General features: G+C 39.6%; 1 protein-coding gene across 2 annotated transcripts in view; it reads left to right on the top strand.

The window, feature by feature from the left end:
- Positions 1-18,655, top strand: part of TSPAN2 (tetraspanin 2) — a 64,006-nt gene that overhangs the window by 28,591 nt on the left and 16,760 nt on the right. For both annotated transcript variants that reach the window (XM_074188509.1, XM_074188508.1), the window contains 2 exons: positions 15,232-15,329; positions 17,113-17,187. In XM_074188509.1, coding sequence (XP_074044610.1) covers positions 15,232-15,329; positions 17,113-17,187 — 173 coding nt within the window. The remainder of the gene's footprint in view (positions 1-15,231; positions 15,330-17,112; positions 17,188-18,655) is intronic.

Here is an 18,655-nt window from a genome sequence, read left to right as displayed (position 1 = left end):
GGATCCCACTCTTTCTCTTCAAGTCCTCTGCCAAAGAGGTCTCTCTTAGGAGGTCTGTTTTTTATGCTATATAAATGCCCTTGGCATAGTCAGGATCTCACTGACACATTCTCAACTGGTTTCCTTGGAGTTAGGAGAGACCTTTTGTCTCAAAAGTTCTTTAGTCAGGGACTTCTGGTTAGTACTAGGGATACTTTCCTGACATCTTTCTCCAGTTGAATCCAGTTGGCACCTTTATGGTTGAGCAGATTTTTTGTGACTGATGGATTGAAGCTTCCTCAGTTTGGGGAAAATGGGTTAGTTTAGTGGGAGGAGAGAAATAAGGTTACAAGTCTTATTAGGGGGTAGTAACTCAGTGGGAACAAGACAGGATCAAGAGCTGTGGCTAGTTATAGAACTGAAAGGGCCAGAGGTAGGAGTCATGATCTGAAGCAGACACAACAAAATCTCAACAAATTCTGAGAGGACCAGTAAGAGATAAGGCCCAGAATTTGGAATATGTATAGTCATAGAGTTATAGTAGTAAAGTTGGAAGGGACTTTAAAGGCCATCTAGCCCAAGTCCCTCACTGTGCAGATAAAGAAACGGGGACTTGGAAAGGTTAGGAGAGCTGCCCACAATTACATACGGAGTAACAGAGGCAATATTTGAATCCAAGTCCCCAGTCTTCAGAATTAGTGCTTTTACATCTGTATTTTCTGCCTCCCCTCATTTAAGACCAGTGCAAATAACAGGTTTGGGATCATTGAGCTGAATGAACAATTTGTTTCAATTTGCTGCTCTTGGTTTTAAGAATAAATGCATGTTTATGTAATAATTAACGTTTATTTATGCAGTGTTGACTAATGTGCCAGATACTATGTTAAGAGTTGACAAATTATTGCCTCATTAGATTCTCACAGCAGAGGAAGGCAGGTGCTGTTATGTCCATTTTGCAGTTGAGGATATTGAGGCCAATAGAGGTTAAATGACTTGCCCAGGGTCACACAGCTGATAAATGTCTGAGGTCACATTCGAACTCGGCTTCTTCAGGCAGTAATCTATGTTACTCTCCCAGGCGTCCAATCCCATACAGCTAGACCCACCCCATAGTCAGAGAGCTCCCCCAACTGCCACCCCCATTCTTTCCGGAAGCATCAATTCTAAATGATGACAGACAAAACGAGTTTGCAGGGTACCAGTGATAGAAAGACAAAAGAAGACCATACGTTGCCTACCCTCGTGTAGTTTATAGTATAACTGGAGCACTGGACAGGTGTAAGGGCGTTCAATAAGAGAAACTATAATGATGAAGACGGATTTGTGCCAGTGGTTGTCAACCCTTAATTCCAGTTGATGCAGTGTGGTATTATGGGAAGAACCCTGGAGTTGGAGACAGAAGGGTAAATTGCAGCTAGTTACCGTTTATCCATAGGCAAGACACTATCTCTTTGAGTTTCCATTTTCTCATCTGTAAATTAGGAATCCCAAGGCAGTGTGGCACAATAAATGGACAGCTGACCTCAGAATCAAGAAGACCTGCTTACCCTTATTTCTTTTTCCCCCCTTCTTTTTGATCTTTGTAAGGCAGTGGGGTTAAATGACTTGCCTAAGGTCACACAGCTAGTACATATCAAGTGTCTGAGGTTAGATTTGAACTTAGGTCCTCCTGATTTCAGGGCAGGTGCTCTAACCCCTGCACCACCCTTATTTCTAATGCATGCTAATGATGGCACCCTGGATATTCTTTCTTTCAATATGCCAGGCAACTCTCTAAGACTATAAACAGCTGAACAATCAATTAACAGCTATTAAACACATACTATGAGCTGTCACTGTGCTAAGTGATAGAGATACCAATAAAAGGGAGAAAAAAAGTTCCTATCTCCAAGAATCTTACTGATGGAGGAGAAGAGGGAGGTACTTACTGGAAGATCCTCTAAATTATGAAATCACAGGCCTGATCAAAAGAAAAGTGGGGATGAAGCATCTCTCATCATGGCATCATTAGATCTATATCTGGATTGGACCTAGGCTGTCTAGATAGACCCTTTTGTGTTACAAATGAGGAAAGTTACCAAAGGTCACACAGAGAGTACATATCAGAGCCTAATCCTCTGGTTTCAGAGGTACTGCTTTTTCTACTGTATCACAGATCAAAGGAGATAGCCATATTAATCAATACATATTTTATTAAGCATCTATGTTATACATTGGGAATCATAACTCCCTGTGATAAAATGCTAAGGATACAAGTAAAGCCCTACTATGCCAGATAATCCCAAGGGACCCTCTTCCCACTGCCCACTCAGTCCTTTCCTGGCCCTTAGTTTCCAGAGACATTGAAAGGGAAAGAAGTAAATTAGTGACACTCTGGATTTCCAGTTTCTCACTCTCCCTGGGGCTGTCATAAATTGTGGGGAAGAGGCTTGAAGCTATATATGGGACACCCCCTACACAGAGGTCCATGTGTGGGCAACTTCCCTGCACCCAGATCATTTGCTGGGAAGTGATGATGCTCTGGAGCAAGAAAGGACAAGATGAGTCTGAATGAGTGCTATAAAGATTATAGAGTCCCAAGGTCTCTGTAAAGTTCTAATTTTAGTTTTTATAGTCTAACTGTTGCCAGCCTAGCAGTACAGCTACTTTCTTAGGGAATTAGGTGTCCCCTTCAGTGCTGTTCCCATAGAATCAATCCCATAGTCCCAGAGTGGGATGAGACCTCAGCATCCATGTAGCAGAGCAGACCAAACCAGACCTGAAAAGTAACCCCAGCTCTAACCACTGGGGAAGGGGGTCAGCTTCATGAAGCCCTCCACTGTGACAGACCCCATCTCCTCTCATTACACTCTCCATGTCGGTTTCTAATCCAGCCTAAATTTTGCCTCAATATAGTTTCTCATGATTGTTCTTTCTTCTGCCTCTGGAGTCAAACAGTGAAAAAAAAGGAATGCTAGAGTGCAATGGATCTGGGTTTGAATTCTGCCTCTAGAACTAGTCTGCTGAGTTTATACAAGTCATTAATCAGCTTCACCATTTATAAAATAAGGGGGTGGGCCTAGATGGTCTTTGAGGTTCCTTCTGGCTCTGAATTCCATTATCAGAAGCCTAATACTTCTTCTCCCCATGGGAACATTTGAAGTACTTTAGAACAGTTATCTTACCCCCCCCTAGTGCTTTCTATTCTCCTGGTCCCAGGAGCAGCCCTCACGTGGCACAGACTTGAGGGTCTCTAATCATTCTAATTTGGCTTCCTCTGAATGTCATCCAGTATTTGATGGGGAATAGTTGTTAAGAGCCAAAAGAAGGGCCCAAACAGTTAGCGCCATGAGCCTGGAGGAGCAGCAGAGGATTGTGAGCTCAGAGTGTTTGGGAAAAGCCTTATAGCAGATAGCAGATGTCAGATTGGACCTTGACCTCTGCCTAGGGCTTGAAGAGGTACAGGGAGTGGTAGAACAGATGGAGGGGGGAAGGTTCCTGATGTCACACAAGCAACCCAGTTGCTAACCTTCCATCCTTCCTGTACCAGAAAGTTAGAAGGTTCTTTGTCCCTGGCAGAGCAAAGCTACGTGGAGTTGAGGACTTGGTTTGTTGCTTCAAAATCCCAGGGCATGCTGTTCCCGAGTGTTCAGTCTGTCTGGCCTCAGCATGGGGCTCAGGGAGCAGTGTTTATCCAGGGTGTGCCCGGGAATCACATTGGCCTATTCTTCTGTTCCAGACGTGCTGGCCCCTAGACCCTGACTGCAGGGATTTTCCAGCTCCCAGTCTTGAGGCTAAAAGCTTGGAAAGTCCAATTGTGCCCAGAGGCACGGGGTCCACCCTTGGGTAGGATCTCAGGAAGGAAAAAGAGATTGTTTGGTTCTCACAGAAAAGCATAAGATGGCCATTGTGTTCAGGTTACTTGGTAAAGCGTGCTTACCTCCTGTACTTTCTCCTACAATTTTAAGGAGAACATAAAGTTCTGAAAAATACTTTTCTATAAACCCAATGGAGAAAATGTCCAAAAATATTAAAGAAAATTCTATTTAAAAAATTGGGTCATATGCAGGATATGTAAGAAGCGCAGGCTACACCCATGTGCCACTAACCATCTGGATATTTGGAAATATCCAGGGAGTTGGCAAAGTCTTTTTGGTTTTTCTTCTAGATATTTGGCATTATTAACCCATACTCTAATTTTAGAAAATAAAAACAGCAGTAAGTCAATGAAGTATTTATTGAGGATCTAATTTGTGAAGTACTGGGCTAGGCACTGTGGGAAAATTTTTTTTAAAGTCAAAAGTATAGCGCTGTCTTCAAGAGGTCGCATTTAATTATGGCATATAAGATCTAATTAAGATGAATCCAAATCTAACAAGCCAAACTTTGATAGGATTTAAATTTAAGTAAATTTAGTTAAATTCAATTCAATAAACACTTATTTTTAACCAATATTTTATTTTTCCCAATTACATGTAAAAACAATTTTTAATGTCCATTTAATTTATGTAATTTATTCATTCATTTATTTTTTAGGTTTTTGCTAGGCAATGGGGTTAAGTGGCTTGCCCAAGGTCACACAGCTAGGTAATTATTAAGTGTCTGAGATCAGATTTGAACCCAGGTACTCCTGACTCCAGGGACGGTGCTTTATCCACTGCACTACCTAGCTGCCCTAATGTCCATTTAAAAGAAAATTTTTAGTTCCAAAATTTCTCCCTCCTTTTCTCCCTCACTTCCCCCGGCCCTGAGATGGTATGCAATTTGATATTGGTTATACATGTGCAATCTCACTAATCACTTACTTAGCATCAATGAAAGTCACAATCCAAATAGTCACTGTGCCCAGGATGCAAAGTAGCAATAATAATGATAATAATAGCTATTATTTAATGTTTTACAGCTTAGTAAGGCACTTTACACATCCTATCTTACCTAATATAATTATTCCCATCTAAATACAATTGTGCTATTATCTCCATCTTACAGATGAGGTAACTGAGGCACAGATATGTTAAGGGAGGTGACACATCTAATAAATGTCTGAGGCAAGAACCAAACTTAGGTCTCCCTACCTCCAAGGCCAGAACTTCATCCGTCTATCACATCACTTCAGTGTGAAGTCTTACAATAGAGTTAAAAATCAACTACCTATGGCTCAGTAGTCAATTAAGCATTTATTAAAATGCCTGTTATATAGGAGATCATGGGGAAAAGATTTAGAGGTAGTGGAGTCCGGGCTCCAGATGAGTCATAGCATTATATGGTGGCTAATGCCGCATGGAAGAAAGAAAAGTGTCCAAGACTGTCAAGGTTGTACTTTATTCTCATAAGACCACATTTGGAGTATTAGGTGGGTCCCACACTTTAGAAGAGTCATTGACAAACTAAAAGGTATAAAGAGGAGAACGACCACAATGGCGAAGAGACTTGAGAACAAATGTTATCTTAAACTAGGCTCTAGGAATTGGAAATACTTAGAAATCTGGAGAAGAGACAATTTTGTGGGGAGACGTGATTGTGATTTCCAAGTATTTGAGGGATTGTCAATGGAAGAAAAGCTATACTTGATCTGTTTTGGCTCTAGAAGGAAGAACTAGGAACACTGACTGGAGGGTGCAAAGAGAAAGATTTATGATCTTATGGGCAAGAAAAACTGGAATGATGAGTGCTGTCCAGAAATGAAATGACTTGCCTTTGGAAGACCTTGAGTATTCTTAGAGCAAAGTCTGGAAAACTTTTATGGAAGCAGTAATGGGGATTCTTTCAGGTATGAAATGCTTTGGCTAGCCTCTGAGATTCCAACCTAGACTCTGTGGGGAAAAAAGTATGGACAGGTTAACGGGGTAACTTGTAGTAGAAGTAGGAGTGTCGCTAATCACACTATCTAACTTTGTATAGCATCATAATATTTACTAGGGCAAATTGGTAAATGGGGGCAGCTCAGTGGGCAATGGATCTAAAGTCAGACCTAGAGTCAGGAAGTTGAATTTTCCTGAATTCAAATCTCACTTCATGCATTTCTTAGTGTATGACCTTTGGGCAAGTCATTTAAGCCTATTTGCCTTAGTTCCTCATCTGTAAAATGAGCTGGAAAAAAAAAAGAAAAAAATGAGCTGGAGAAGGATATAGCAAATCACTTCAGTACTTTTACCAAGAAAACCCCAAATGGGGTCACAAAGAGTCAGATGTAACTGAAACGACTGATACACCAACGAAATATCTGCAAAGGACTTTACACATTTTTTCTCAGTTGACCCTTACAATAACTCCATCATGTCTATTCTGCTATTATCCCCATTTTACATATAAGGAACCCAAGCCTCAGAAAGGTTATAAGAGTTCAGAGAAGAGAGTGCTGGCTTGCGGGCTGAGGTAATCAGGGAAAAAGTGTTAACGAAGCAAGTTGGTATTGTCCCAAGCTGTGAAAAGGGCAGGATTTGGCTATACGGGGAAAAGGAGGAGGAGGAGGAGAACATTCTAGGCCGGGGAAAGAGAACGAATGGAAGCTTGGAGAATGGAATGTGAAGAGGGAAGGCCTGTTAAAAAGTGTATAGGAACTAGGATGAGATCAGGGAACAGTTAGTAGTTCAGCTTGGCTAGAATGTAGACTCCATGAAGGAGAGCATTGTGAAAGAAGGCTGCAAAGAAAGATGAATCTGCTTGGAGCTGTGCAGGACAAATTGGAGCGGGGAGAGCTGGAGGCAGAGTAGCCAGTTGGAGGCCAACGGCTAAGTCAAACTCGGATGGAAAAGCCAAGATAAAAGAGAAGTCACAAGTGAATATACAACAGTAATTCATTGAAGGATGATGTGAGGCTAACTGGCTGAAGTGATTGGTGTAGGACAATTTGGAAATACTAACCTGTCCTATGAACTCCAGTCACTTACCTAGTGACTGTACCATGGAATGAAGAAATGAATCCAGGTCTTAGAGAATAGACTTATGGGTTTCAAGTCAAATCAAAAACATTTATTAAATGCCTATCCTCTGCCCGGCATATACTAAACTAGAAATACAAAACAATTCCTTTTTCTCCAGAGTCCACAATCTAATAGGGTCAGAGAGACACATGCAACAAAAGGAAGAACTTTCTAATAGTTAAAGTTGCTCCAGATCAAATCCACTGCCCTGAGATGATAATTAGTGATGTTAAACATTTTAAGGTTTGCAAAGTGCCTAATAGATTTTATCTCATTTAATCTTTTCAACCAGCCTGAGAGATACATGCTCTTATATTCCCCATTCAAGAAAGGATAAAACTGAAGCTTAAGGAGATAAGTGATGTACCCCGGGTCACACAACCCAGTGTGTGAATATAGTTACCCCATCAGTGAATATATTTAAGTATCTATTAGAGATACTGTAAAAGATATTCTTGAAATGAGTCATAGGATTTCAAGCTGAGAGGAACCTTAGAAATCATGAAACAGGTTCTCTCATTTTATGGATGAAAAGTTTAAGTTGCTAAGCTAAAAATCTAGCAGGTAATTTAGCAGCAAGGCCATAATTGGAAAAGAAGTCTTCTAATTCAGAATTCTCTAAAGCATTTGTAAGATTGATCCCAATTGAAAAATCTTATCAATGCTCAAATCCAAACCAGAATCATGAGTGATCAGTGATCTAGACATAATAAATTAGGAATGGTGCTTTTAGACTACTTCTTTCAAGAGCCTATATCTATCCTGTCACTTTTTAGTGACCATAGAATACCCCTGGGTGATATTTTTTTAATTTTTCCATTTCTTCTTCTTTCTTTCTTTCCTGCTATTCTTCCAAGGTAGCACCTATTTAGACTGGTAATGGTGATTCAGATCTTTCTTTGTTCAGGAAACTGTTGAATTTCAGCATATTGGAAGAAAAAAGACCTTGAAGGTTGTCTAGTCCAACTTCCTTCCATTGCAATTTTTTTAGATGTCCAAGGTCTCTCATGATCACTCAGTGGGTTAATGATAAACTCAAGACTGGAAAATCTAAGTCTTCTGATGCTTAGACCAGTGCCTCCACTTTGTGACACTTGAGGCAAGAGGCCCCACAGAATTCAGGAGAAGGGGAACCTATTGTTCAAACAGTTCTGGTTCCCTTTCTCTCCCATTTCAGGTACTAAATATAAACAAATAAAGGAAAAGCAATTTTCTTTTAAATTAATGATATTTCAAATAGATATTATTATTATCTTTTCCCAACAAAATGAAAGTGCATTTAGATACTTGGAAGTAATGTGACGGTTTAAACATTGAAAAATCTCTGAGTGATAAGACCAGGAGAGGGCTGGTCTATTTGAATGAAGCATTTTTCAGAACCCCATTCCAAAGCAATGAAGTCAATTAGTTCTCATGACCACTTAGTGAAATTTGTTGATCTTGTTTGGTTCAAGTAGCTATTGTAGGAATCAACTGTTCAGATGAATATCAAGAAGTTATGTCGACTTTCTTTTTGACTCCTAATAATTGAATCTCTTGATTATGTAAGAGGGATAAGAAATTTAGGCCACTTGATGTGATTTCTCTCCACTTCCTTCATCCATTCCTCAAAATTTCTCAGCATCAATCATCAGTTGACAGTTTTGACTTTCTTGCCTTGTATTCACTGAACCTAATCATTTTATCTGTCCTCTTAAGCCCCTTACTTCCTATTTTCTCCAGGACTTTGCTCCAGATATCCTCCCCCCTTCTCTCTCTCTCTCTCTCTCTCTCTCTCTCTCTCTCACACACACACACACACACACACACACACACACACACACACACACACACACACACACCTCTTTCTGTCTCTCTGTCTTTCTGTTTCTGTCTCCCTCTCACTCACTCTTTCCTGTCTCTGTCTCTTCTTCCTTCTCTCCCTCTTCTACCTTTCTCTCCCCCTTTCTTTCTCCTCATCTCTCTCCTTTTGTCTTCCATTCTCTTTTTCCTCTTCCCTCCTGCCCTTCCCTATTTTTCTTTCTCTCTCCCTCTACTATCTGCTTCCCATTTGCCTGAAAGTATGCTCCAGTGTCCCTCATTCTTAAAAAAGTCTTCCACACTTTTTTTTCCAGTGACCATCCTATCTTTCTCCTCCTCTTCACTCTATAGTTTAAAAGAATTCATCTTTACATTATATGTCCAGAAGGATACCTTACTTCAATTTTGCCTTTCACATAGTACTATGCTTATAGTAGCTACTAAAATAGGCATTCAATGAATGAATAATGAATGAATGAAGATACATCTGTCCCTATAAATCAATAATGTTTCTCTGGGATCACCCATTGCATCTTTTTTTCTCTGTACCAATCAACCAGCCCTGTAGTGTTCCTTTTCTAAGATACCAAGATGCCAGATAGGTATTCAACTTCACCATATAGTAGAAGACTGAAGGACTTAAAGTTTCTTATAGGAACCATTGGGAAATATGATTCAACAAAGTAACATACTTTAATGAAAAATAAGGTTGGCAAAATCAGACAGTGATTGGTAGAAGGCAACTCTTCAAATACTGGCTCCTTCTACTTAGATCGCCTCTTTAAGGTCCCACATTCTCTGTGTGCCATTGTTAAGTCCCAAAGACATCCTTTTGGATCTCTGGAGGGTCCCTGAACAAGTTTGGGGGGAAATTTACATCTTTATTTCAGTAATAATTGATTTCATTTGTAATACTGTTAAGTTTTCTCTTAGATATTTAAAAATACTATTCTTTCATTTTTTTTAGGTTTTTTGCAAGGCATTGGGGTTAAGTGACTTGCCCAAGGCCACACAGCTAGGTCATTATTAAGTGTCTGAGGTCGGATTTGAACTCAGGTACTCCTGACTCCAGGGCCACTGCACCACCCAGCAGCCCCTTAAAAACATTATTCTTAAAAGGAACCCGTAGATCTCACCAGATTGCCGAAGGGGTTCTTGTCCCCCCGCCCCAGTGGGGATAGTTTTGGGGCTAGTTGCTAATTCAGAGAAGGGAGCTGCAAATAATTTGGGAGCAAAGGTAGATTGGGGAATAGACAGCAAGGATGATCCAGACCATTTAATACTTCCCAGACATTCTATACATTTTTTTTCCTCTTTTTTTCAGTGGACTTAGCAGAGTTTCTCAAAAAAAGGGTATCTAAACAGCTCCTAACTTCTTTGGGACTGCTCTTCTCCTAGGGGTCCTAGAGCAAGTACAGAATGGTCAGTGTGACCCCATCAGCCCTCAAGAAGCTTTGAAAGAGGCACATGCTTTAGGAGATGAAGTCATGTCTGCACCTGGAGGATATTAGCTGTATTTCTCCACCAAGAGGTTGCCCACACAAACATGAGCAACTTGGCGGGGCCAAAGCACAAGGTCCGAAGCTGGGTTGAATTTAGAAACCTACAGCCAGCCTTTGATGGTTACCGGGGGTGTTTAAAGAGAGCTCCCAGGCGATGTACCCTAAAGGGGAAAAGTAATTGCTCATTCTTCTGAAGGTCCTGACTCATTCTAGCCATTTCTATTCAAAGCTAAAATATCATTGTAAGGAGGATTATTAGTATAGGAATACTTTATCCAGCATCATTAGGGAATAATCTGTTCCACATTTTTCCAGATTAATTCCACAATTTTCCAGATTAATGAAGTTTACCTCTTTAGCTAAGTGGCATAGAGTGCAGGGCTAGAGTCGGGAAGCCTCATCTTCCTGAGTTCAAATCCAGCCTCAGACATTTACTTTCTTTGTGACCCTGGACAAGTCACTTAACCCTGTTTGTCTCAGTTTCTTTATCTGTAAAATAAACTGGAGAAAGAAATGACAAACCACTACGAGTATCTATTCCAAGAAAACCCCAAATGGGATCAAGAAAAGTCAGAAATGACTAAACACATACACACACACACACACACACACACACACACACACACACACACACACACACTATTTCAAGTGCTTGGATTTTTATCTTTGTTCCTACCCTTCCATAGACTATCTTCTGAGAAGTTCTCTCTCATCTTTGTCCCTTAGAATCACTCCTCCCTTCTAGGTTTAGTTCAAGAGTTACCTTTTCTGATTTTCCCAGCAAGGAAAATAGTAGTTTTCCTTCCACCAGCCCCCAAATTTCTCTGTACACATTTTGTATGTAATTTGTATTTACTTACACATGCATATGAGTCAGCTAAATGGATTTAGGAAGTCTGAGTTCAAATTCAACCTCAGATACTTCCTAGCTGTGAGACCTGGGCAAGTCATTTAACTTCTCTCAGCCTCAGTGTCCTCAGCTGTAACGTGGAGGTAAAAATAGCCCTTTCCTCCCAGAATTTGGAATGTAAAATGAAATGCTCCTTGCAAAGTGCTTTTCAAACTTTAAAGTGATGTATTGATGCTAGTTATTATCATCATTATCATTATTATTCGTTGTTCCCCCAACCAAGGTGGCAACCAGGGAAAGAGCGTTAAATTTGGAGTCAGGAAAACCTGAGTTCAAATGTGACCTCAGCCTCAGATATTTACTAGCTATGTAACCCTGGGCAATTCATTTAACCCTTTTTACCTCCATTTCCTCCTATGTAAATTGAGCAGAAGTAGGCAACAGCAAAGTATGTCAGTATCTTTGCCAAGAATTGCCAAAAAAAATTCATGAATAGTCAGAAATGACTTAAAAATGACTAAACAACAATCAAGAACCTCTTTAGGTACTGATTGAAGATTGTATTATAAGAATTGTCTCTGAATATCTATGTAACAGTAATCATTAAGAGCCAGCATGAGATTATCATGGACAGGCAAACTCTGTTAGATTTATTTTGACAAGGTGGGTAGTCCGGGGTAAGTGAAGGGGAATGCTGTACATATCATTTACCTAGATTTTTCAAAAGCATTTCACAAAATCATGCTATTCTTATGATCTGTGCTTTAGCTGGAGGGCATATTAGCTAACTGACAGTATATCCAGGAGGCTTCAGGGTTAAATGGCTGAACCCAAAGAATAATATTGGTTTTTACCAATGAAGTACCCTAGAGATCTGATCCATTGAACATTTTTCTAAGTAACTTAGATGGAGAATAGATAGAATGTTTATCAAATCTGAAGGTGACTCAAAGCTGGAAGAGAGAGCTAGCATGTAGGATGGCAGAGTCTAGCTATGAAAAATATATTAGCCTGATTCTAATATTGTGGAGTTTAATTTATAATGTGTCATAAATTTAATGTGAAATTCATTGCTTGGGTTTAAAATTCCTGTTCTCCAACCAAACTATTGTTCTGCAGTTGCATTTTACATTAGAGAAAAACTTATTTGTTTTTTTTTTGTTTGTTTTGATGTGTTTTCCCTATTTCACCATGCCTGGAAGTGCACTCACAACTGATCCCAACTTTGGGCCAAGCTGCACCTTCTTTTTTTTGTTTTGTTTTTGCAAGGCAGTAGGGTTAAGTGACTTGCCCAAGGCCACACAGCTAGGGAATTATTAAGTGTCTGAGATTGGATTTGAACCCAGGTCCTCCTGACTCCAGGGCCGGCGCTCTATCCACTGTGCCACCTAGCCACCCCCAGTTGCACCTTCCTAAGCAGTCTCATGATTCTCTCTCTACTCCTGGGGGCTCCCCAGACTGTATTAGTGTTGGACTTCTCCCAAGCTCAAGTCTCATCAGTGGGTTTGTTAAGCAGTCCTATCTGGCCCTGCAAGTATTTGAGGTGATACAGCCAAGGATGACACAGAGGGGAGCTGGAAGAGATGAAGTCCCTCTCCAACTTTACAGTTCTTCATCTCCAAGAGCTAAACCAGGTTTTAGCTGTTAGCAAGTTCTGGACAAGAGCTCTTAAGAACTGGTCATGCCAGTTTAGATGAAGGCAGCAAAATTCTTCAAGTAAATAGATTGATATCTTATAGTTGCCATCACTGAGCTTCTGTGCTACTTTAAAAAAAAAGCCATGGACTGGAATTTAAGTGTCATCTGAATTTCTAACAAGTGATTTAACCTTTGTGGGGCTCAGTTTTCTCACCTAAAAATTGGACAAAATAAGTCTTTCCCTGTCCTAACTCAGCATTATTATAAGACTCAAAGGTAAATGTCAGAGTGGTTTATCTCTCAGCTCCATGAATTCTCTCTGGTTGTTCCATTCTTACAATGCTTTCCCCTCTCCACTCTGACAACTGAACTCTATGGATTCTTTTAAGTTCCAACTAAAATCCTGCCTTCTATTGGAAGCCTTGCCCAACTCCTCTTAATTTGAGTACCTTAAGTCTGCTAATTATCTCCTATTTAACCTATATATAGCTTGCATTGCTTCTATTTACATCAGTTTCTACATCTATAAAAAGAGAACCAGTTGGATAAGCTGATCTCAAAGGTCCTTGTCAATTTTTAAATATCCTTTTAAATTTATTATTTATTTCTTTTGAACATTCTTAAGTTTTTGATTGCAAATTTTCTTCTTTGTTTCCACCCCTCCCCAATCCACTGAGAAGGCAAACAATATGATATTAATTATATATGTGAAATCATGCAAAACATTTTTATATTAGCCTTATTTTAAAAAAAACAAGAAAAATAAAGTGAGAAAATTATAATTCAGTTTACATTCAGAATTCCTCAGTTCTCTCTGTGGAAGTAAAGAGCATTTTTTCATCATGAGTCTTTTGAAATTGCCTTGGATCATTGTTTTGATCAGAGTAGTCAAGTTTTTCCCAGTTGATGATCATTACAACATTGTTGTTACTATGTACAATGATCTCCTGGTTCTTCTCATGTGACTTTGAATCAGTTCATACAGGTCATGCCATATTTTTCTGTAAATACCCCCCTCATCATTTCCCACAGTACAATACTACTCCTTCACAATTATATTCAGTTGTTCACCAGTTGATGAGCATATCTTTGATTCCAACGTTTTGCCACCATAAAAAGAGTTTCTATAAATATTTTTTAGATTTTTTTGCAAGGCAAACGGGGTTAAGTGGCTTGCCCAAGGCCACACAGCTAGTTAATTATTAAGTGTCTGAGATCAGATTTGAGCCCAGGTATTCCTGACTCCAAGGCTGGTGCTTTATCCACTACACCACCTAGACGCCCTTTATGAATATTTTTTTTGCACATATAGGTCTTTTCCATTTTTCTTTTATCTCATTGAGATGCAGACCAGTAGTAGTATCACTGGGTCAAAAGATTTTATAGCCCATTGGATCTAGTTTCAAATTATTTTCGAGAATGGTTTAACCAGTTTATTATTCTACCAAAGGTTCATTAGTATACCTATTCCTCCCTTATTCCCTCCAGTATTTGCCATTTCTGATAAGTGTAAGATAGTACCTCAGAGTTGTTTTAATTTTCTTTTCTGTAATTAGTAGTGATTTAGACCATTTTTTTCATATGATATAAATAGCCTGAGATAGCAAAGCAACTCAGTAGACAAAGCACTGGGCCTGGAGTCAAAAAGACCTGAGATCAAATTCAGCTTCAGTTACTTATAAACTCTGTAACCCTGGTAAATCACCTAATCTCTACTTTAATCCACCAGATGAGAAATGACAAACCAGTCCACCAGTTTTCTTTGTCAAGAAAACTCCATGGACAGCATTGGCATGCTGCAGAGCATGGGGTATAAAGAGTTAGACACAACTAAACAATGCTGATAGCTTTGATTTCTTCTGAAAACTGCCTGTTTGTGTCCTTAACAATTTATCAATTGGAGAATGGCTTTTATTTTGATAAATCAGAGTCAGTTCTCTCCTGACCATTTCTAAATCCCATAATCCTATGATCCCATCTTCTACCTTCAGTCAGGTTCCTATTAAACTGGGATAATTAGGAAAGAGACCTTGGTACCTTCAGGATGAATCATGAAATTGAGGTTGCACAAACTGAAGAGGCAACAAATATTATGAAAATTCTAAGAAGCAGGTGGAGGACTGGTTATATCACCCCCACAATGGGTTATGGCATCTAGGGGTCAGCAAGGGAAAGTTTGATCTCACCACTATCCCAGCAGAAAGCTCTGCTTGTTCCATTAGGTTTTCCTTCTCAGTGGCAGCACCTCCTGACTGAGTAGCTGACACTAACTCTTTGCTATGGGGAGCAAAGAATACTATAAGGTACAATGCTATTAATATTATTAAGGAGACCTGAAAGTAATGATGATATAGCAATCTGTCACGTTTACAGCACCAGCCATGTTAACTGGGGCAAATTATTTAATTTTTGTATATCTTTTATCTTCCAGTCTATCAAAAGTATTCCATCTCCAGTCTTCAGGAATCAGACACTGCTTCTATCTTATTTTTCTTCTATCATATTTAAAATCACATTGATCTTCTATTGCTGAAGCCTCTGCTTTCATTTCTTCTGGTAGGCTTGTATGTACTTGTTGGAGCAGGTGCCCTGATGATGACCGTGGGATTCTTTGGGTGCTGTGGAGCTGTACGAGAGTCCCAGTGTCTGCTTGGATCAGTAAGTGGAGGGATCCTGTCCTAGCTCCACCATGGGAGCTGGGATTTTCCCTTTGTAGCTGTACTTTCTCACTTCATAAGGGGGATATGAAATTAAATGGGATCATATGGCCAGGCATGGTAACACAAGCTATAATAATCTCTACTACTAAGGAAGGCTAAAACTGACGAATTGTTTGAATTCAAGAGTTCTGAGCATACTAGGATTAGAGTTCATCACATGGTTGACTTAATTGTAGCACTCAGACTCTGGGTCACCAGGCTGTCTAAGGAGGGACAACTGGACGCAAAGGGAAAACGGAGCAGGAAAACTCTTCTGCACTGATCTGTATTGGGATCAAGTGTGTGATTGGGCACCATACTATTAGCCTGGGTGAGATAGGAAGACTAAATCTCAATCAGTCAATCAAATCATCGAGTTGAAAGTAGGAGGAAGAATCCTCTCAGAGTCTATGGAATTATGACTGTTGTAGCTTAAAGTCAGCATTTCATGGAGTTTGAGATATTCCATAAATGACACCTTTTATCCAAGGTTTAATTTTTATTAAAAGAACAATGAGTGTATAAGATCACCAGCTTGGCCAGCTGACCCTCTTGAGATCTCTTTTAGTGAGCAGCCTCCTTTGAGCAGCCTCAAATGTTTTCAGGAAATGTGCAGCAGGATTCAGAACTGCCAAAGGCAGGGAAGGGAGAAGGAGGAGACAAGATTTTCCATATCACTCCATGGAGAATCAGAGGCAATAGTCATTATTGGAAAACAGTGTGCTGCTGATGAAGCCTTTTGTGGGCTTTTTTTAGACATTCTTTCTTATTCAAATCTCTGGGTGTCAGAAATGACATCCAATTCATGGTCCTCAATCTTCTTTCTCTCACATGTGTAGGTCTTCTCAGTCCTAGTGGGGGTAGATCTGTGGTAATGTCTGATGAACAAAAGAAATCAATCCAGCAACAAGCATTTATTCACCATTTGCTATATGGCAGATACTCTGGCTGTATGTTAGGGGGATATAAGACAAAAATGAAACAGTCTCTGCCCTCAAAGAGTTTACATTCTACTAGAGGTAACATTATGTTCATATCTAAGTATATACACACTATAAATACTCCTCCCCCAATATAAGAATTAAAAGAAACAGAAATGTTCTGAATATGAATTTATTCATCATTAAGTACTTTTACTATGTACCATATACCTAGGACTAGTTATTAGTTAAAATAGAAATAAAGAAATCATGGTTTCTACCATCAAAAAGTTGACTATCAAAAATGTTTCTGTAAAGGATGTAAGATGTACATAGATAGCTATGACAAAAGAGAATACAGTACGTTCCTCAGGGAAAGTTTCACAGAGCAAGAAGTATTTGATCTGGGCCTTGGATGTATGATGGAATTCAGTAGCAACAGGTAAAAGTGAGGGTAGGGAGGATTCCAAGCATAGGGAATAGCATCTGGGAGGAAAAGAGGATGTTGGAGCTAGGGAGCTGTCCAAATGAGACTATGTAATCTAGGTTGGCAGAAGTATACTAAGGTGGAAGAGACAATCGAACAACTCTCTTTGATTTCCAAGTTTGTATTAAGGGAAAACCAACAGAGCCCAGGCAAAAATCTATCCAGAAAATCCCAGAATCCATAGAACTCTTATTGCTCCCCCAGAATTCATAGAAAGAAGCCTTAACATCTTATGGAAGGAAACTCATTTTTGCAAGTTCTTTCTGCTGAATCAGTCTGTTTTAGGAATAGAGTTTGGTAACTAAACTAATGAGATCACCCTTTCCTCTCTGCAGTTTTTCACCTGCCTACTAGTGATCTTTGCTGCAGAGGTAACCACTGGAGTATTTGCATTTATAGGCAAAGGAATGGTAAGTAACAATGACTTTCAGTGTTGACTTTTTAGTGTCTAAATCATTCTTCCCAAAGCTTATGGGTAATATAGCCAACCTCCAAAATGAAATGGAAAACCCAAGGAACCATCACACCAGGAAATAGACAACAGTCAAAAGCATCTTCACTCTGATTATGGAGGAGGGATTGGAATTATGGGAAAAGGAGAGAGGCATATGCTCTGATTTCTTGTTTAATAGCCCTTGTTCCTCAAGGGCATGAATGAGAAAGGGCCCTTCTAGATTCTGATATTGCAAAATTTAGCCAGATTCTTGTCATGGATATAGGTTTTAAATTCACCCTAAGCATGGATACTGAAATACAACAGGTAGTTGTGGAGATTCCAAAGAGGAGTTATAAGAGGGAAAATAGGAAAGGGAGGAAGGAAGAGAAGAGAATAAGAGTGACACTGAATTTCATGAGAAGTTGGGAGATCAAGTGCCATGACTCCATATCAGACACTTGTATTTGCATGCTGGGTACTGGGGATATAAAACCAAAACTATCCCCATCCCCAAGAAATTGACCTTTTTTGAGGGATCCAGTGGATAAATGAAAACAGGAAAATTTGAGCTAGGAGAAAGTTCTAACAGCTAGAGGGAAGAGGAGTTGACTTTTGAATTGTGTCTTAGAAAGGTCTAGGGATTCAAAAAGACCAGAATCAAGAGGGAGAACATTCCAGACAAGAGAGTGCCCAGATTAGCAGATAAGAGGCAAATAATGATCCAGCAAAGGTCATTAAGAAACAGTAATTATAATGGGTTAGAGGAGAACAGGGACACAGTCAGGGGGAGAGACTATCTAGAAAGAGAAGATGACCAACAGTGTCAAAAGCTTCAGAGAGATCTAGTAGGATGTTGAGTCATTTTCAGTCATGTCTTTTTTCTTTCAACCCAATTTGAGGTTTTCTTGACAAAGATACTGCCACATCCTTCACTAGCTCATTTTATAGATGAGGAAACTGAGGTAAACAGGCTTAAGAAATTTGCCCAGGGTCATACAGATAGCAAGTGTCTGGGGACAGATTTGAACTCAGAAGATGAGTTTTCCTGACTGCAGACCCAGCACTCTATCCTCTATAAGGTGAGGAACCAAGAGAAAGACCATTTAATTTAGCAGTTAAGAGATTCTTGGTAACTTGAAAGAGAACAGTATCAACTGAGGAATGGAGTTAGAAACTAGATTTTTAAGGCATTTTGAGAAGTGAATGGAAAAGATCATGAGTTTATAGATTTAAAGATGGAAGTGACTTGTGAGGCCATTCAGTCCAACATTCTCATTTTAAATTCAAGGAAACTGAGTCTAGAGAGATTAAATGATTTACCCAAGGCCATTTAAGATAGTTAGCTAGGTAAGTGGCAGAGTCTGAATTTGAACCTACATCTTCTAATTTCAAATTTATCAGTTTCCTACTACACTGCTGCTTCCCGAATGGAGGCTATGGAT

The sequence above is a fragment of the Macrotis lagotis genome, chromosome 5, assembly GCF_037893015.1.
Source record: "Macrotis lagotis isolate mMagLag1 chromosome 5, bilby.v1.9.chrom.fasta, whole genome shotgun sequence".
Taxonomy (NCBI): domain Eukaryota; kingdom Metazoa; phylum Chordata; class Mammalia; order Peramelemorphia; family Peramelidae; genus Macrotis; species Macrotis lagotis.
Note: the sequence above shows the minus strand (reverse complement) of the source record. Positions and strands in the feature narration are given on the sequence as shown.